Source organism: Brassica oleracea, chromosome C1 (genome assembly GCF_000695525.1).
Source record: "Brassica oleracea var. oleracea cultivar TO1000 chromosome C1, BOL, whole genome shotgun sequence".
Classification (NCBI taxonomy): domain Eukaryota; kingdom Viridiplantae; phylum Streptophyta; class Magnoliopsida; order Brassicales; family Brassicaceae; genus Brassica; species Brassica oleracea.
The window spans coordinates 8,378,729-8,397,741 of record NC_027748.1 but is presented as its reverse complement, the minus strand read 5'-3'; the positions used below and the strand labels follow the sequence as shown (position 1 = coordinate 8,397,741).

Sequence of the window (19,013 nt, the reverse complement as noted above, 5' to 3'; positions counted from 1 at the left end):
ATGCAATAATACAATTGTTTGGAGATGAGTATCTACGAAGACCTACAGCCGGGGATCTTCAATGATTACTCGATGTTGGAGAGGTACGGGGGTTTCCAGGGATGATAGGCAGCATCGACTGTATGCATTGGGAGTGGAAAAACTGCCCAACGACTTGGAAAGGTCAGTTCACACGTGGTTCAGGAAAGCCGACAATAGTCTTAGAAGCTGTGGCATCACAAGATCTTTGGATATGGCACGCATTTTTCGGCTTACCGGGTACCCTCAACGATATCAATGTTCTTGATTGGTCACCTGTTTTTGATGACATCTTACATGGTCGAGCACCTAAAGTTAAGTTCAAGGTGAACAACCACACTTATCGTGTGGCCTACTATCTTACTGGCAGAATTTATCCAAATTGGGCAACATTTATCCAATCCATCCCACTTCCTCAAGGTCCTAAAGCCGAGAAATTTGCAGAGAAGCAAGAATCTGCCAGAAAAGATGTCGAACGGGCTTTTGGAGTATTGCAATCGAGGTTTGCAATTGTTAGAAATCCAGCTCTACAATGGGACAAGGAAAAGATAGGAAAGATAATGAGAACTTGTGTCATATTGCACAATATGATAGTAGAGAATGAACGAGACGGATACGCTCAAATTAATACATCTGAGTTCGAGTCAAGAGAGTCCAGCAGAAGTTTGAGAGTGAGAAGTAGAGATAGTATTCATGTCAATGATATGTTAGGCGTCCGCAGAGAAGTTCGAGATTTAGAGAAGCATGATCGTTTGAAAGCTGATTTAGTGAAAAATATTTGGCAAAAGTTTGGTGATGAAGATGAATAAACTTTGTATGTTCTTGAATTTCTCTATTTATGTAATCTACTCTTAATGTATTAAATAAAAAGTTTTCAAAATTTTGTAATATATTTTAATATTTTATTCATGTATTCTGAATAATTTATAATTTTTTTTTATAAATTAATATTATTATTTTATTTCTATGAACTCCTTATTCGAGTTCACTAATGCAGAAAACAACAAATACAGGTTCATAACTGTTCATGGTCCCACAAAAAATATTAAAAAAATTGGATGAACCCCAAAAGGGGGTTCACCAATGCTCATGCTCTTAGTGCATTAGGAAGAAAAAAAAATAAAACTCCTCAACCAGAGAAGCAAAAAGAAGGGTCCGAGAACACACCTGAAACGGAGACCGATGACACTCTTTAAGACCTGAAGAAGCTATAAGAATCAACCCTACCGATGAATCCGCAGACTAACGTCGGCAGTGGGATGAGCTGAGAAGAACCACCGAGAGACACCAACCCGGAGACCACCCGAGTTAATATTCACATCGCTACCTGCCGTTCCGAGAACCGGAATAAGGATAACTTTAAATCGTCAACAGACGCACCCGTGGCAAAGGGACGTATAACTGCAAAGGAGAAACAAAAGCAAGACGCCTAAAAAACTTGTGGGCAGCTTCATAGACGAACCGGAACCGGGCAGAGGAACTGCGAATGAGAGGGAAGTCACCTGAGTTGCAACGAACCGGCCATAGACGACTAGAAACGCGACGCAACCCTTTGAACCTCCACACGCCTTTGCCGGAAGCACTAGCATGTTATAAACTGAGTTTCCTTTATCATTCAATGAACAAGATACATCGTTTAAATATACACAAGGTTGTTATCTAGTTACACTTTACAAGGGATTGTAATCTAGGTAGGTATTGACTCCTAGATACTCAGAGATATATTGACAATATCTTTCACCCTCCCTCAGTCTTATCGTCAGGTGGCTGAACGGAAAGACTGGATTTGAACTCGTTGAATAGGGAAGAAGGGAGACCTTTAGTAAATATGTCAGCATACTGTGAAGTGGAAGGAACATGTAGAACTCGTACTTGACCCATTGCCACCTTTTCTCGGACAAAATGTATGTTTATTTCCACATGCTTTGTTCTCTGATGCTTCACTGGATTGTTGGACAAGTAAACGACACTTACGTTATCACAATAGACCAGCATAGCTGAGGTGATTGGGCATTTTAGTTCTAGTAAGAGGTTACGTATCCAACACGTTTCAGCAACAGCATTTGCCACGCCTTTGTATTCCGCTTCTGAGCTTGAGCGGGAGACTGTTTCCTGTCGCTTGGAGGACCATGAAACAAGATTGTCTCCTAGGTAGATGCAGTATCCCGAAGTGGATCGTCGTGTGTCCGGACAGCCCTCGCAGTCGGCGCCTGTGTACGCAGTGAGGGACATGGAGGAAGATTTGTGGAGCTGCAGGCCGTGATCGATCGTGTCCTGCAAGTACCGAAGGACTCTTTTCATTGCGAGGAAGTGAGAGAGTCTTGGGTCATGCATGAACAAGCATAGCTGATGTACGGCATATTGAATGTCCGGGCGTGTTAGTGTGAGAAACTGAAGAGCCCCTGCAATGCTTCTGTATAGTGTAGGATCGTCAACTTTGTCACCATCGTTCGCAGAGAGTTTTGCTTTGAGGTCCACTGAGTAGCGATTGGCTTACAGTCCTGCATGTTAGCTCGAAGAAGAATTTCTTTAGCATAACTCGACTGACTCAAAAACAAACCACCTGCCTTGTGATCAACTTTGATGCCGAGAAAGTAAGTAAGTTTGCCATCATCTGACATCTCAAACTCTTGTTTCAGTTTGGAAGCAATTGTTTCTCTAAGGCGTGGAGAGGAGGCAGTGAGAAGATTGTCATCGACATAAAGGAGTATGTAAGCTCGATCTCCTCCTATGTCGTAGACATATAGAGACGTGTCACTGCATCTCTTTGTGAACCCAAGTTTGGCTACATATTGAGAGAACCGTGCATTTCAAGCACGTGGTGCTTGCTTGAGACCGTAAAGAGCCTTATTGAGTTTACAGACGTGATTTGGTTTATTGGGATCAACCATTCTGGGAGGTTGATGCATGTAGACTGTTTCCTCTAGTCTGCCATGAAGAAATGCATTTTTGACGTCAAGATGGTGGACCTCCCAGTCATTATGCAAGGCAAGATGAAGAACAGTTCGGATCGTGACCGGCTTCATGACTGGACTAAATGTTTCATCATAGTCTAGTCCTTCCTCTTGTGATTTGCCGTTAGCGACGACGCGAGCCTTGTGTCGTCTGATCGTACCATCTGGACATGTCTTATGTTTATAAAGCCAAATAGCACGAATAATGTTAGCATCAGGAGGCCTAGGTACTAGACTAAACGTCTTGTTCTTAACCAAAGCACCGTACTCATCACCCATAGCCGGGTTCCAGTTAGGATCAGAAAGAGCATGAAGGTGGCTTTTTGGTAAAGGAGAGATGGACGAGGTAAGAAGAGAGACGATGGACTTTTGTTTACGAGTTCCATCTTTGCTTCTTGTCATCATAGAGTGACGAGAAGTAGGAGCATGGACAGGTGCGACAGTGGCGGGAGGAGGAGCCGGTATTGTTAGATGCACCGGTGACTCCATTGGAGTTTGTAGAATCTGTTTGAAGAGAGGAGATGTATCCAAAGAAATTTCCAGAAACTTGTAAGTGTTTGCGGAGCTTTTTAGTTGAGGTTCAGCTGCTGGGAAGATAGTTTCGTCAAAGACTACATGACGAGAGATAATGATTTTACTGGTCTTAAGATCCATGCAGTGATAGCCTTTGTGGTTTGTAGGATAGCCAAGAAAGACTGATGGAGCAGAGCGTGGAGCTAGTTTGTGAAGAAAGAAGTGGTTAACGTTTGGGTAACAAAGAGAGACGAAGGTTTTAAGATGGTCATAGGTTGGCTTTTTGTGATAGAGTTTCTGGTATGGGATATTATTTTCGATGGATGTAGAAGGAAGGATGTTTAGGAGATGAACGGCTGTGTGAAGTGCCTCCACCCAAAAGACTGGTGAAAGGCGAGCTTGAAATAGCAAGGTTCGAATGGTGTTGTTAATGGTTCTGATCATCCTCTCAGAACGTCCATTTTGTTGAGACGTATGAGGACAGGAAAACTGAACCTTGATTCCATTATCAGAGAAAAAGGTTTGGAATTGGGCATTGTTGTACTCCCCGCCATTGTCGCACTGGAAGGATTGAATGTTTGTTTTGAACTGTGTTTTCACAAAAGAAGCAAAGTGAGTGAATTTTGCGAAAACTTCAGACTTGCGTCGTAAGGGATAAATCCATACGAAGTGAGAGTAGTGATCCAAAAACAAAACATAATAACGAATACCACTCATGCTATCAATAGGTGAAGTCCACAAGTCCGAGTGAATAAGTTCAAAAGGAAAAGAAACAATATGATTACTTTCATGAAAAGGAAGTTTGAGTTGTTTACCCAATTGGCAAGCTTCACAACATAATGGAAACTCGCCTTTATTACAAGAAATAGAGTGCGAAGAAATCAAAGAGCGTAAAGACGCATTATTAACGTGGCCGAGACATTTGTGCCACAGAGAAGGAGAAGCAATAACAAAAGCTGAAGGAGTCGGCGGTTTACTTGGGAGACACGGAATGGAGTAAAGATCTCTGGTACTCTCACTGCGGAGAAGAGTCTTCTTGGTGTTGAGATCCTTCATTGAAAAACCAAAAGGGTCGAATTCGACCGAACACCAATTATCGTTAGTAAACCGACGAATAGAAATAAGGTTTTTGATAATGTTGGGTGCAACAAAAACATTATTTAAAGAAAGAGGACGGTAAGGACTAGAAAGAAATGATGAACCAATATTTGTGATGGGAATTTTTGAACCGTTACCGACGATGACTGATGTTCCGGTGCAGTTTTTAAGAACAGAGTTTAGAATACCTGAGGATGATGCTAGATGTGCAGTAGCACCGGAGTCCATGTACCAGTTCGCAGCCCCTGGATCGCCTAGTGTCATAGTGTTGAAGACCTGAGCGAAATCAGTGGTAAGTTGAGGCTGAGTGTTGGCAACATGAGCTTGCTCTGGTTGTTGTGGTGCGGGTCCTAGAAGCCCTCTTGCAGTCGGCTGTGTCCAAGGCGTTGTATATTGTGGCCACTGCATCTTAGCTCTTGGAAATAACGGTTGTTGCCAAGGCTGATTCCAGTTTGGCGCCCAGTTATTGCTCCAAGGACGTTGATTACCAAAACCTGAGCGACCACGACCCCTATTGTTCTGTTTACGGTTGCCTCTTGTGTGATTGACTTGCGGCTTGTCCGTTGTTGCCGTCAGGACAGTGGAGGACGATGGGGTATTGTTGCTTACTGGACCTTTGGTTCCTCTTTTGAGACGTGTTTCTTCATTAAGAAGCATCGATTTGGCGTTATCAAATGAGGGGAACGGATCCTTGTGCTTGATGACATTGATGATGTTGTCATACTTCTCGTTCAGTCCATTCAGGAGATACATGACGAGAGTGCGATCCACTACAGGAGCGTCGAGATTCGCCAAGAGATCTGAGATTGATTTCAGCTTCTGACAGTAGTCATGTACTGATTGTTCTCCAATCTCGGTAGTACGCAAGTCATGATCAAGTTGAAGTGCGCGAGCCTCTTTGTTGTTCCTGAACTGGTTTTCAATGCGAAGCCATATGTCTCGTGATGTGCCGCCGATTTTGAAGATGCTGCGAAACAGAGGTTCGGCAAGAGTGCCGTAGAGCCAGAGTTTGACCATACTGTCGCGTTTCTTCCAGGGTGTGTCATCATCATTAGCAGGGACGGCGGTGCCGTCTATGTGTCCCAATACGTCAAACGCAAGGCAGAGCATGAGGAAGAGTTCGCGCCAAGCATCATAGTTGTGATCTTCAAGATCCAGAGTCAAGGGAATGTGGGTTTTGATGTTCGTAACCCCAAACGCTCTTTCAACGGGTTGAGCATTTTGAGCAGCCATGAAAAGAAAAGAGAAGGTCAGATGGAGGTGATGAATAGAAGGGAGAGAGAAAGAAATGAATGGGTCTCAGGAGCTTTGATGCTCTGATACCATGTTATAAACTGAGTTTCCCTTATCATTCAATGAACAAGATACATCGTTTAAATATACAGAAGGTTGTTATCTAGTTACACTTTACAAGGGATTATAATCTAGGTAGGTATTAACTCCTAGATACTCGGAGATATGTTGACAATATCTTTCATAGCACACACTAGACATTAGACAAACCTCCGGCTTGAGACGCGCCTCCGAGTAAAGCTACCTCCAGAGCACATACGACGTCGGACATAAGAGAGCGACTCACCAAGACGCCGAGGGGAGCCACCATTCTAATTTCTGACACCACTCCTTGGAACAGACCACGACAAGGCCGATCTAGAAGAATCGACACCAGATCTGGAGAAGGAGCCGCCGTAACCTCCACACGCGCTATCAACTCGTCGACGAAGGACCCAAAAGATGAAAACTTGAGCCCTTCAATAACCCTAAAAACCGACCATTGCACCAGCCACCATCTCTCCACCCTCGTAGCCACACCGGAGAGCCAAACTACCTCTGATTCCGGCCGAGAAATCTTTGTCGGTGAAGCTCTTCCTCTAGGGCGACCCACATATCGGAGGAAAATGAGAAGGTAGGAGCAAAAGCAAACCAAAAACAGAGTTAAGGAGAAGGTAGGAGCAAGAGCAAACCTTCGTTGGTGAAGCTCTTCCTCTTAGTGCATTTTTTTTTGCTATAATTTTTTAGGTAAATTTGTTTTGAGTAATAACTCTAAACTAAAAGTTTATGGATAGCAAGATTTGTATTATTGGTAATTTAGACTAATTGTATAATCAGCTTTTAGTGCATTTCTTAGCTATAATTTTTGTTGTAAATTTGCTTCGGGTAATAATTCTAAACTTGGATTATAGTCATTTGAGTTTATTTTTCTATAATCTATTCCATTTTAAAGAGATGTATGTTTTGAAGTCTTTAAAAAAAAATCTTAAATTTGATTATAAATACATTATTTTTAAGTAACTGTTTTCTATTATTTTGTTAATTAGAATTCAATAAATACAATTAATTTCTAAAAAATTTACAACTACTGTTTTTTGTCTGATAAAAATATATTAAAAGTTGAAAACTCTATACTTTAAAAGAAAACCAATGATCATTTTGAAATAGAAGAAGTATTAAATAAAGTGATTCTAATTTTTTTATTTTAAATATTAATTTAATAATTTTTATCCAAAATAATTTTATTTAATAGATTTTGTATTTTTTTTATAATTTTTACACAAACACGCACCTCCTCATTGTTTGTCAAAACAGAGCTTTGAGCTCAGAAACAGAGTAAATATGCCTAGTGGAAGCAATCGTTACTTAGCGAATCTCTTACGTCTTTGCAAAGATCAAAAGTGTAAACTTTCCGGTAAAATCATTCATGGGTCCATCCTTCGGACTGGATTTGTAGGCGATACTTATCTCTGTAATCGCTTACTAGATTTATACTGCGAGTGTGGTGATAAAGGTTACGCACGTAAGGTGTTCTACGAAATGCCTGTGAGAGATGTTTACTCGTGGAATGCTTTCCTGACGTTTTGTTGTAAAGTTGGGAACTTGGGTGAAGCCACTGAGGTGTTTGATGCAATGCCTGAGAGAGATGTAGTGTCGTGGAACAACATGATTAGCGTCTTGGTACGTAAAGGTTTAGAGGAGGAAGCTTTGGTTGTTTATGAGAGGATGGTTTCTCAAGGGTTTTTGCCTTCTCGGTTCACGCTAGCTAGCGTTTTGAGCGCTTGTAGCAAGCTTTTGGATGGTGTAACGGGTATGAGATGTCACGGGATTGCTGTTAAAGTTGGTCTTGATGATAACATTTTCGTTGGCAATGCTTTGTTGTCTATGTATGCTAAGTGCGGGCTTATGGTTGAACATGGTGTTAGGGTCTTTGAATGTCTCTCTGAGCCTAATGAGGTCTCTTTTACCGCTGTGATCAACGGGTTAGCTCGGGAGAATAGAGTTTTGGAGGCAGTTCACATGTTTAGATCGATGTGCGAGAAAGGTGTCCAGGTGGATCCTGTTTGCTTATCTAATATTCTCAGGATCTCTGCTCCAAGAGAAGAATGTGATGGCTCTAGTGAAATCTATCGCAATGTTTTGGGGAAACAGATCCATAGTCTCATGTTGAGACTTGGGTTACAAGGAGATCTCCATCTGAACAACTCTCTGCTCGAAACTTGCGCAAAGCACGAAGACATGAATAGTGCAGAGCTGATTTTTACTGAGATGCATAAAGTGAATGTTGTCTCTTGGAACATTATGATAGCTGGGTTTGGTCAGGACTATCAAAGTCACAAATCGATTGAATATTATAAGAGAATGAGAGAGTCTGGTTTTGAACCGAACGAAGTTACATGCACTTCTGTTCTTGGAGCTTGCTTTCGTTCAGGGGATGTTGAAACTGGTAGGAGTATATTCAGTGGCATGCCTAACCCCAGTGTTACCGCTTGGAATGCTTTGCTCTCTGGCTACTCCAAGTTTGAACACTATGAGGAAACAATAAACCAGTTCAGAGAAATGCAGCTTCAGAATCTGAAACCAGATAGAACAACTTTGAGTGTGATACTAAGCTCATGCGCTAGATTGAGATTTCTAGGAGGAGGAAAACAGATCCACGGTGTGGTGATAAGGACCAATGTTTCTAGGAACAGTCACATAGTTAGTGGTCTTATTGCAATGTACTCTGAATGTGAGAAGGTAGAGACATCTGAACACATCTTTGATGATTGTATAACAGAACTAGATATAGCTTGTTGGAACTCCATGATGGCAGGTCTCAGTCGCAACTTGCTTGACACAAAAGCTTTAATGCTATTCAGAAAATTGCTTCAGACTGGTGTGTTGTTTCCTAATGAAACTTCATACGCTACTTTGTTAGGTAGCTGTTCGAGGTTATGTAGTTTGCTCCATGGAAGACAGTTTCATGGACATGTAGTGAAGAGCGGATATGCAAGTGATCCCTTTGTTGAAACCGCTCTTACGGATATGTACTGTAAGTGCGGTGAAATAGACTCGGCTCGAGAGTTGTTTGATACCGTGTTGGTTAAAAGCATAGTTCTTTGGAACGAGATGATACACGGGTATGCTCATAACGGACGAGGTGACGAAGCTGTTGGTCTCTACAGAGAGATGATTTCAAGGGGAGAGAAGCCAGACTGGATAACTTTTGTCTCCCTGTTGACTGCTTGTAACCACTCAGGACTGGTGGACACCGGGCTTGAGATACTCAGTTCCATGCAGAGAGATCATGGTATTGAGCCGGAGCTGGATCATTACATCTGTATAGTTGATTGTCTTGGAAGAGCTGGCCGGCTTGAAGACGCTGAGGCACTTGCAGAAGCTACACCATACAAAAACAGCTCTGTTCTATGGGAGATTCTGCTTAGTTCATGTAGAGTCCATGGTGATGTGAGCTTGGCTAGACGAATCGCAGAGAAACTCATAGCTCTGGATCCTCAGAACTCAGCAACTTATGTGCTGCTAAGCAACATATATACTTCTGTGAGACGGTGGGATGAAGCTGCAGCTCTTCAAGGGTTGATGAACAAGAACAGAGTGTATAAGACTCCAGGTCATAGCTGGATCACAGAGAACATGTAATAGCTTGTAAAGGTAAACACACTGTAGATTAAAGATTGTACCATCACATCAATTATTGAATTGTTTCAAGAAAAGGGAAAATAGATTGGAATGATATTGAATATTCAGAAAGCTCTCAACTTCTGGACACTCACTCCAAGGTTATTTAGTATTACTCAAAAGGGATGGCTACCAAACCAAGAAAGAGCAAGAATCCAATAGAATTTGGACATAATAATAGAATTTAAAGTATCACCAAGGTATCTCCTGGCCATCCCAAGCAAAGAACTTGCCGTTGTCTTGTTTCTTTGCATTGTTGATGATGTGCAATAGTTTCTGAACAGAGTACTCTTTTGTGAAAAGCTTTCCTTCAGGAACATTTCTTTGGAAAGGTCGAGAGAGATCAGTGTCTACCGTGCCTGGATGCAGTAGAATGCATACCACAGGATCCTTCCTCCTACCCAACTCAACCGATACATTCTTCGTCACTGCGTAAGCAAAAGTTTGGAACAGAAGTTAATGGTTTTGTTTTCTCAGTTCTTACCAATAAGATCAAGACTTTTTCAAATATGCAGTACATTGGTTGAGTGCGGTTTTTGAAGCTCTGTAAGAGTGCCAACCACCAAGTTTGTTATCTCCAATGGATCCAACTCGTGCGCTTAAATTGGCTACAACAGCAACTGCCCTCTCGGTTCCATTTCCTCCACCAGCCTTGAGGAGAGGCCACATATGCTACAACAAAGGCAACATAAATTTTTCATGATTGATTGATTTGTCCATGCATTACTTAGATTAGCTATCAACCCATTTCTCACTCTGTGGGCCTGTGGCACAATCTAAAGGCAACTCCTTTAGAAAAGCAAAGGGAATTTGGAGTGCTTACCTTCATTACTAGAATTGGACCAACCGCGTTAACCTCATAAGCAAGCATCAATGATGATTTTTCAACCTTGTTCAATGTTGTTTCTGTACTGACATCAAAATGAAAAGATTAAGCTTCATTGGTTAGTCCTCAAACGTCTCTTGATTAGTCATCAAATGAAAAAAAAACTACTCATACCTGGCTGCAATACACCAGGAATTGAAAGTATACCAGTTGCGTTTATAAGTAAGTTGAGAGAACCATATCTTTCTCTTACAGATTCCGCTGATTCCTAATCAATACCAATGACACAGTTTAAGAAAAAAAAGGAAGAGACTAGCCACAAGATCCACTTTTAAGACAAATTCGAAGGAAGAGAATATTAACCTCAATGGTGGTTTCATCTGTAACATCAAGCTTTTGGATGAAAAGCCTCTCAGAGAAGCTATTCTTCAGATTAATGAGACTTGTTGCTTCTTTTGGATTCCGGCAAGTGGCAACAACATGTCCTTTCTTATTGTTCTCTAACAACTGCCTTACCTACACAAAAAAAAACGTGAAAAGCTTTAGCTTAAACAGACACGTTTGGATCTAATGTCTGATCTCAGCTGAATAAAAGATTCAAGAGGCTCACAAACTCGAGGCCGATGCCTCTGGAAGCTCCTTGTACCATGGAAACTCCACCTTCCCAATTGGGTACAGAAGATGATGATGATGACGTGGCGAAACCAGGTACACTCATCCTCCTCACAGCTGCCAACGACGGCGAAACAAGCCACGCGCCACCTGTCTTCACCAGAGTGTTCATTACGAAAGAGCAGCGCATTGGATGCTATTTTTCGGATGTGTGTGATTAAGTAAGATAAGAGAAAGAGGATGGATCATAAAGGCAACCACTTTTCATCGCCATTGACACGGAAACTTAACTGCCATTTCCACAAAGGTGGGGATAAAAATCCAAACTTTATTCCAATTTCAGACAGACCAATATTTTTTAATTTAAAGAATGTAAAATTTAGAAATCTAAAATAGCAGAAATAATTGAGCTAGTTCAGTGATATGGTGAGTTAGCACTTAGCACTATTTTTTTGAAACACTAGCACTAAACTAACAATGGATTATTAATACTTAAAAGCCATTTTATGTGAAAAATGAGTTTCACTTTTTGTATAAACTTCCTTACAAGCACTCTATAAATAGAAACACCTTCAGACCTTAATAGACACTCCCAAGCTTCAATGCATCACCCTTGAACCCCACCAATGTATAGAGTCTCCTCCCAAGCTTCAGCAACCAGTATGACCCAAAAAAATAACACTTTCATGACATCGATTCATGAGAAATATTCCAAGACTTTCATGGTTGGGCTCGGCAAACCGCACCCAAGTGAACATTGAACTCAGACTAATACCAAGGCACAAAAGAGCTTATGCAGTTGTCCGTACAAAGCAGCTCCTCTTTGCAGCTGTGTGATCTATCACTCCCCCAAGCGTTAGTTAATCGAGTATTCTGCAACCTTTTGCTCTTAGTTTTGACTCAAGACCGAAAAACTTGATCCCTGAAAGCACCAAATCAGCTGTTTTCTTCTTTGTCTGCTCAACCAACATTTCATCATAGACTACCATTTCAGCCTCTGTCATAATTTTTCTGTTTTTCAGTTCCGCAAAGACTTCTCTTGCGGCTTTGATTGTTCCATGCTTAGACATACCAGAGATAATCGCACAGTATATGACTTCACTGATACATGCACCTTCCTGATTCATCTCATCAAGAACTTCCATAACCGTCTCAGCGCTACTCGCTTTGCATACATGACAGACCCTCAGAGCGTACATAAACTCCCTAGGACCACTTTCAACGTTTCCCAGGCATTCACGAACTAATAACATCACAGCATCAATTTCTCCAATTTGGCTGAGTCCTCTAGCAAGAGACAGATAAGCAGCTATGGAAGGAACACACGACATCTCGGTGATTTTTTCATGATACGAACACGCCTCTTGAACTTTTCCTTTCTCAATAGAACAACTAATTGCAATACTGTACGATGATGAATCTGGTTCAAACCCAAACTCCCTCATTTCAGATAAAAGTGACAAAGACTTTTCAATATCCCCCATCTTGTAAAGAGCTTCCATGAGAATGTTGCACACACAGACACTGCCATGACCTTTAGTCTTTAGTACATCAAAGACATCTAAAGCTATCGTTCTCTTTTCTTCGTCAGCACACAAAAATTTAAAAAATTGTGAAAGGTAATCTGCTACAGGGTATCCAAATTCCCTAATTCGTTCTAGCAATTCTAAAAAATCACTCAATCTCTTCATCACCACATAAGCAACCATAATAGGACTCAAAGTCTCAAAATCTGGCTCTAGTTCTTCCTCAACTGCAACTTGGAAGAGCTTATATGCTTTATCAACCTGGCTCACAGTACACAGCCCTTTAATAACTGCATTATATATCCCAAGATCAGCAATATACCCAGAACCCACCAGATCCTCCCACAGATCACAAGCACATCTAACCTTCCCATCCGCTACAAACCCTTCAATCAAAACCCTATAGATCTCCCTATCAATCAAAACCTCCTTCGCCTTCATCTCCACAAACAACTCATACCCTCTTTCAACTCTACCGTCTTTACACAAACCCACAACAAGCGTTCCATACGCCATCACATCCGGTTTCACCTCATCGCGTTTCATCTCCTCCCAGACCCGTAAACTCCCATCAATATTCCCTTCGGAAACCAACGTCTTGATCATCGCCGTGTAAGCAAACACATCAGGCTTACACAGATCATCCCTCATCCTCTGCGCTATCTCTAACATCTCCTCCATTCTACCAGCTTTGCACAATCCTTTAACCAAGATCATGAAAGTGGTACGTTCCTCAACTAAACCGTCTTCTCTAAAATCATCATAAACAGCTAAGGCTAAATCAAAGTAACCGCATTTCATCAAAGCATCCATTATCCTATTATACAAGAACACGCTAGGTTTGAATCCAAACTTGTTCATCTTCTCGTACACGTAATAAACTCTTAACCCTCTTTTATTATCCGCGTGCATCCTGATCAGAATCTCGAACTGTTTCTCCGACGGTGGCCTTCCCTGGGAGTCCATGAGCTCGGGCAACTGATCCGCCGCGCGGAAGTTTCCGGTTCGGTTAAGGCAATACGCGAAGGCGTTGTAGGACGCGAAGTCGTGTCTGTACCCTTTCTGCTTGCCGGCCCAGTGGAAGAACTTCGCCGCGACGGCGGCGTTGTTGCCTACTTTCAGAACCTCGGCGACGGTGCTCGGCGTGACGCGGCGGAGTTTGTTCAGCTCCGAGACGACGGAGGGGCCCCAGTGGTTTTGGTTCTTGCGGAAGGCGTCGAGGACGAAGCGCGCGATCGGGGATAGACGCTCGGAGGCGGCGGAGATGGTTGCGGAAGGAGGAGACGGCGGCGGAGAAGGTCGGGGACGGGATTGCGGGTCCCATTTGCGGAGATCGAAGGGGGTTCGGTTGGTGACGGCGTTGGATTGTGATTGGGGTGAGTCTCTGGAGAGGTATTGGCGGTTGGAGAAGAGACCACCGTGGACGACGGGGCGGTTACGGGAGGGTTTACGGTGGCCGTGGAAGAAGTTGGGTTTAAGTGGTTTCTCAGGGAGATTTGGAGGTTTTGGTAATTTCATCGCGATTTTTTTTTTGCCTGCTCTTCCAACTTCTCTCGGTACACTTGAGCTAATGTGTTAAATGGCATATACGACGTCGTGTGTATTGTCACTGTAGTTTAAGTGGGCCGGATTTGATTTGTAAATGGGCTGAAAGCAACAAAACATCTTTGGGACAATATAAGAAATCTAAAGAATTAAAAGATTTGAACTTGTCACATTTAAATGCTATGGATTGTGACAAAACCTAAAATAATGTTTAGAATCAAAAGCTAGTCAGCATAGCCTACCAAACACCAAATCCAAAAACAAAACAAAATCCGTATGAGCATAACGTTATACTCTACTAAAACATGTTTAGCAAAAAATTATATAATGCTGGACGTAGTTTCTTACGTGAAACAAAATTCGATTTTTAGTAATTAGTAAAAAGTTATGTATATATATACTTGATCATGATCATGGTAGTAAAACGTTACCAATCAAACCCAAAATATTAGTTTTTATGCTGAAAAGAGAATTCAGTTTCACTTATGGATCCATAAATGCTGCCAGAGATTTAGAAGCTACGCTATAAAGGAGTCAGAGAGTTGTAGGTGACCAGGGACCTAACGACCAAAAGAGTTAACCAGTTGATTTCTGATGTTAGGGTTAGGCGAGGCATCGTGTAGATTTTCCTTTGCTGTCCAGTCTCCTTGTTTGCTTTGAAACTAAGCCATGATACTGAAAACTGACGTATATTTTCGATTGGTAAATAAAAAGAAAGTCAACCAAAGTTAGCTAGGTAGCCTAATGAAACTTAATTTGTAATTAGTTGACCCTTTTGACAACTCACAATAATCTGTTACCGGGATGATAATCGGAATATGTAAAGACTTTTCATTAATACCATTGTATCCATTGACTTGTGTGAGAGCCCAAACACACAATAGCTATAAGCAATAGAGAAGTATTTTTAATCAATGACTTAGGCCAATTACTATCGCAATTATCACTTGAAATTGTAAAGTACTATTATATATGCAAAGTTCTATCTAACATGTCTAAGAAAATTATTTGTCTATGAACGATTAGTTGGCTAATCACGTTAGATAGTTAGGCAGTGGCTGCAACTAGCTAGGCAGCCAAAATACTTGATCACTATTGATTTTTTTCCATAATCAATTAGATAATATAAAATGAGGATTAGAACGAATGATTGCTCACAACAATCATTGCCATCGCACCATAATAGAAGATATATAATTGAAATATTTTTGAAAGGAACAAACTGGTTTGCGTCGACATTTCATTCGAACAACGACAATGTTTTTGTTTGACTTTTTTAATTAGTCACATAGGATTTTTTCTTTATCATCCATAACGAGTTGGAACCAAGGTTTGGTTTGACCAACAAGAAAAAAATAACATAATGTTTTTTTTTCGACGAAAAAAAAGAACATAATGTTGGTTTCCAACGATAGTCTCATGTTCCGATTGTGAACCGTATCTTCTGCAAAACCCGTCTAGATGTTATGTCTTATTTTATTTTCACATACACTTGTTGAGACTTAAGAAGGATGACAATTAAGTAAACCCCTTATATAGCCTCAGGTGTAACAAAACCTCTAAAGTATATTGGTTGTATCAATTTTTTGAATATTATGAATGAGTGGAAACAAAATGAAATAAGATAAATTATGGAATTAAAAAATGGAACTACATTCCATCTTATTATAAGTATTTTTAATCATGAATGCTTTGTAATTTTTTTTTTTTAACATCAAACTACGGACTCATACTGAATATGTGAACCATTCTGGAAGATTTTGATCCATGTGAACGACAAACGACGGTTGCTTCCTGACACTGCGTGTTAGGCTATCTGCTCTTGAATTTTGCGTCCTTGGTACATATATAATCTCTGATCGTGTGAAACCTTCTTTTAGGATCTTAATATCTTCCAAATAATTTGCAAATGCTGACCATTTTTCTTGTTCCGAAACCATCTTCACCAACTGAGAACAATCCGTTGCAAACGTAACCTGAAATTGGCGTAAGTTTTTCATGCATTCCATTGCCCAGAGTAATGCTTCTATCTCCGCATGTAGAGGAGATACACAAGCCCGGACATTCCTTGCTCCCAACAACCCATCAAAACCTTCTAATGTGCTCAGCCAACCTTGCCGGAGAAAATCTCATTCCCCTTCCAGGAACCATTTGTAAAGCACCATCTCCCTGGAATTGATGGGAGAGTCATAACCTCGACTTGGGATACTATCCTATTTCCGGTCAATACATGTGCGCCAGCCCAAATATTGATTCTGTTTCTGCAAATTTGAGCGTGTCCCTTGGGTCCATGTCCAGATTACTAAAAACTTTATTGTTCCTTCCTTTCCAAATATACCAAAGTATCCACGCAAATTGATGATTCTCCATCGGTGGGGAGACTCTCCAAAAGAGATGATCCATGTTTGTAAAGAGGGAGCTCGTTGGGAAAATAGTTGGGTTTGATGGTATCTTGGAGAGAGCCTAAACCTGAAGTGCTGGAGGACATTCAAAAAATACATCGTTGATCGATTCCTCATCCGCTCCACAACGTGCACAACATATGTCTCCTTGTATTTCTCGCGCTTTCAGATTCTTCTTGACTGTTATACAACATGTAACCAATTTCCATTGAAAATGTTTTAACTTTGGGGGGCACAGTATTTTCCAGCAGAATGCCTTCAAAGCATCAACTGAGGGTCCAAACATTAAAGGTGGTTTTTTCCTGTCTGGATAAACTCGTTCTATCTGATAACCTGATTTAACCGTATATTTCCCATTGTTTGTGAAATGTCATCCATCCCTGTCCACCATCTGGGTTTTACTCAGTGGTATACTTTCTATAATTTTCACATCCTGGGGATCCATCAAAGCCCTGATTGCTTGTGAATTCCATGTTTACGAAGTAGAATCAATAAGAGAATCCAATGTTAGTTCTGGGTCGAAATTGTGTTGATTTTTATTTGCTGGTCTCGGACGAGTGGTTGGGAGCCATGGATCGCTCCATACAGATATAGATGATCCTGATCTCACCCTTTTGATTAGTCCTTTGCTTACCAGAGATCTAGCAGAAACGATACTCCGCCAGCCATATGACAGAGAATAAGAACGAATCGGAACGAATCGGTTCCAGGGGTGATGCATTCCTGTAATACCGTCCCTTGAACACTCGGGAAAATAAAGTATTTGGCTTCTCAATCAGGCGCCGCAACTGTTTACCAAGCATTGCTGTGTTGAAATCCGTAATATCCTTAAAACCTAGTCCTCCATCCTCCTTATCAAGGCATACTTTATCCCATGATTTCCAGTGCATGCCTCTTGTGCTTCCCCCTGGACTCCACCAGAATTGTGCGACCGCGGTCATCAGTTTTTTGGCGGTTGCCTTAGGCAGACGATAGCAAGACATCACATGGTTTGGTAATACCGTAACCACGGATTTAATAATCACTTCCTTTCCTCCCTTTGTGAAAAACTTGAAGGTCCAACCATTAACTTTATTATTTAGTCGGTCCTGCACAAAGCTAAAAACTTGTATCTTGGATCCCCTCAGATTTTCTGGAAAACCTAGATAGGATCCCATGCCTCCAAGATTCTGGATTCTCAATATATCTCTTAACTCCTGTCTAGCTGATTCCTCAATTTTGTGCCCAAATTGAATCGAGGACTTATTGAAGTTTATAAGGTGACCTGATACAATCTCATATTCCTTTAAGATCCTAAGGATGGTTTGACATTCTTCTTTTTGAGCTTTACAGAAGAAAAAACTATCATCCGCAAAAAGCAAATGAGATATTGATGGACATGCTCTAGCTACCTTCATTCCCGTTAAGTGTTTCCCTCTTTCCGCCTTTTTAATATTTGCAATTAAGGCCTCAGTACACAGAATAAATAAATAAGGTGATAAAGGATCCCCTTGTCGTAAGCCCCTGTGTGGGACGATAAGACCCCGTGGTTGACCATTTAGTAGGACCCGATATTGAACCGATGATATACACTCCATCATTAATGTAATCTAATGAAGATCAAAACCCATCTTCTGTAATAGAACCTTGATAAAATCTCATTCCACTCTATCATACGCTTTACTCATATCCGTTTTAATTGCCATATATTTTCTTTGGCATGCCTTATTAGTCCTTAATCCATGAAACATTTTCTGAGCTATAAAAATATTATTAGAAATTAACCTTCCTGGCACAAATGCCGACTGGATTTCTGATATGAGGGAAGGTAAGCATATCTTCAACCGCTGACACAGAACCTTCGAGATAATTTTATACCCAACATTACACAGGCTAATTGGTCTCAGTTCTGTCATCCATGTAGGCCTCTCCGTATTTGGGATCATACACATATTAGTAATATTTAACCTCGGATCCAGTATTCCAGTAACCAAAAAATTATTCACCATGTCCACTAAATCTTTCTTAATAATATGCCAGAAGTGTTGGAAGAAAAGAGCTGTCATGCCGTCTGGTCCTGGTACCTTCTCTGGTGCATCATAAACAAGGCTTCTCTAACCTCGTTCTCCGTCGCTACTCTCAACAGTCGTTGATTCATCTGAGGAGTGATACCCGGTGTTACTTCTGTAAGGAAGTCATCAAACTCTGTTGGAGAAGTGGTAGTAAAAAGCTATTCGAAATAGTCTACTGCCACTTTTTCCACACCCGTATCCTCCGTAATCCAATTCTCCAGAGCATCATGTAAACCCACAATCCTATTACGGACCCGTTGTTGCTTAGTCAAAGCATGGTAGAATTTTGTATTGAGGTCCCCAGATGAGTACCACGTATTCCTACTTTTCTAGTGCCAATATTCCTCTTCATCTTTATATGCATCTTGCAACTTCCTCGAAACCTCTAAAATTTCTTCCTGAGACCTAGAATTATCTGTTTGTACCTCCTCAAGAGCTTTCTATAACTCATTAATTTTTTTCTTTACATAAGGTAGATTATTTTTTCGCCATTTAGCAATAATATTATACTTTCG

The 19,013-nt window shown here is 41.1% G+C and overlaps 3 protein-coding genes across 3 annotated transcripts; 1 reads left to right on the top strand and 2 right to left on the bottom strand.

Annotated features, from left to right (window-relative positions):
- The first annotated feature begins 7,177 nt into the window (after positions 1–7,177).
- Positions 7,178–9,509, top strand: LOC106310666 (pentatricopeptide repeat-containing protein At4g20770). The gene has a single exon (XM_013747897.1). It carries the CDS (start codon positions 7,197–7,199, stop codon positions 9,495–9,497), a length of 2,301 nt encoding a protein of 766 aa, XP_013603351.1. The 5' UTR covers positions 7,178–7,196; the 3' UTR covers positions 9,498–9,509.
- LOC106310684 (C-factor) lies at positions 9,505–11,295 on the bottom strand. Its single transcript, XM_013747916.1, has 6 exons — positions 10,973–11,295; positions 10,726–10,878; positions 10,537–10,630; positions 10,360–10,442; positions 10,055–10,208; positions 9,505–9,964 (listed from the first exon to the last, which is right to left on the bottom strand). The coding sequence occupies exons 1-6, from the start codon at positions 11,162–11,164 to the stop codon at positions 9,729–9,731; spliced, it is 912 nt and encodes a 303-aa protein (XP_013603370.1). The 5' UTR covers positions 11,165–11,295; the 3' UTR covers positions 9,505–9,728.
- A 65-nt stretch (positions 11,296–11,360) lies between these two features.
- LOC106310675 (pentatricopeptide repeat-containing protein At4g20740) lies at positions 11,361–14,149 on the bottom strand. Its single transcript, XM_013747905.1, has one exon. It carries the CDS (start codon positions 14,016–14,018, stop codon positions 11,835–11,837), a length of 2,184 nt encoding a protein of 727 aa, XP_013603359.1. The 5' UTR covers positions 14,019–14,149; the 3' UTR covers positions 11,361–11,834.
- Between the last annotated feature and the right edge of the window lie 4,864 nt (positions 14,150–19,013).

What these genes read in the sequence shown, in the direction of transcription:
- LOC106310666 (XM_013747897.1), top strand. Translation starts at nt 7,197, where the DNA reads ATGCCTAGTGGAAGCAATCGTTACTTAGCGAATCTCTTACGTCTTTGC.
- LOC106310684 (XM_013747916.1), bottom strand. Translation starts at nt 11,164, where the DNA reads ATGCGCTGCTCTTTCGTAATGAACACTCTGGTGAAGACAGGTGGCGCG. An exon ending in GAGGCATCGGCCTCGAGTTT is followed by an intron (nt 10,879 to 10,972) that starts GTGAGCCTCTTG and finishes TTTTTTGTGTAG; the next exon opens with GTAAGGCAGTTGTTAGAGAA. An exon ending in TCCTGGTGTATTGCAGCCAG is followed by an intron (nt 10,443 to 10,536) that starts GTATGAGTAGTT and finishes ATGTCAGTACAG; the next exon opens with AAACAACATTGAACAAGGTT.
- LOC106310675 (XM_013747905.1), bottom strand. Translation starts at nt 14,018, where the DNA reads ATGAAATTACCAAAACCTCCAAATCTCCCTGAGAAACCACTTAAACCC.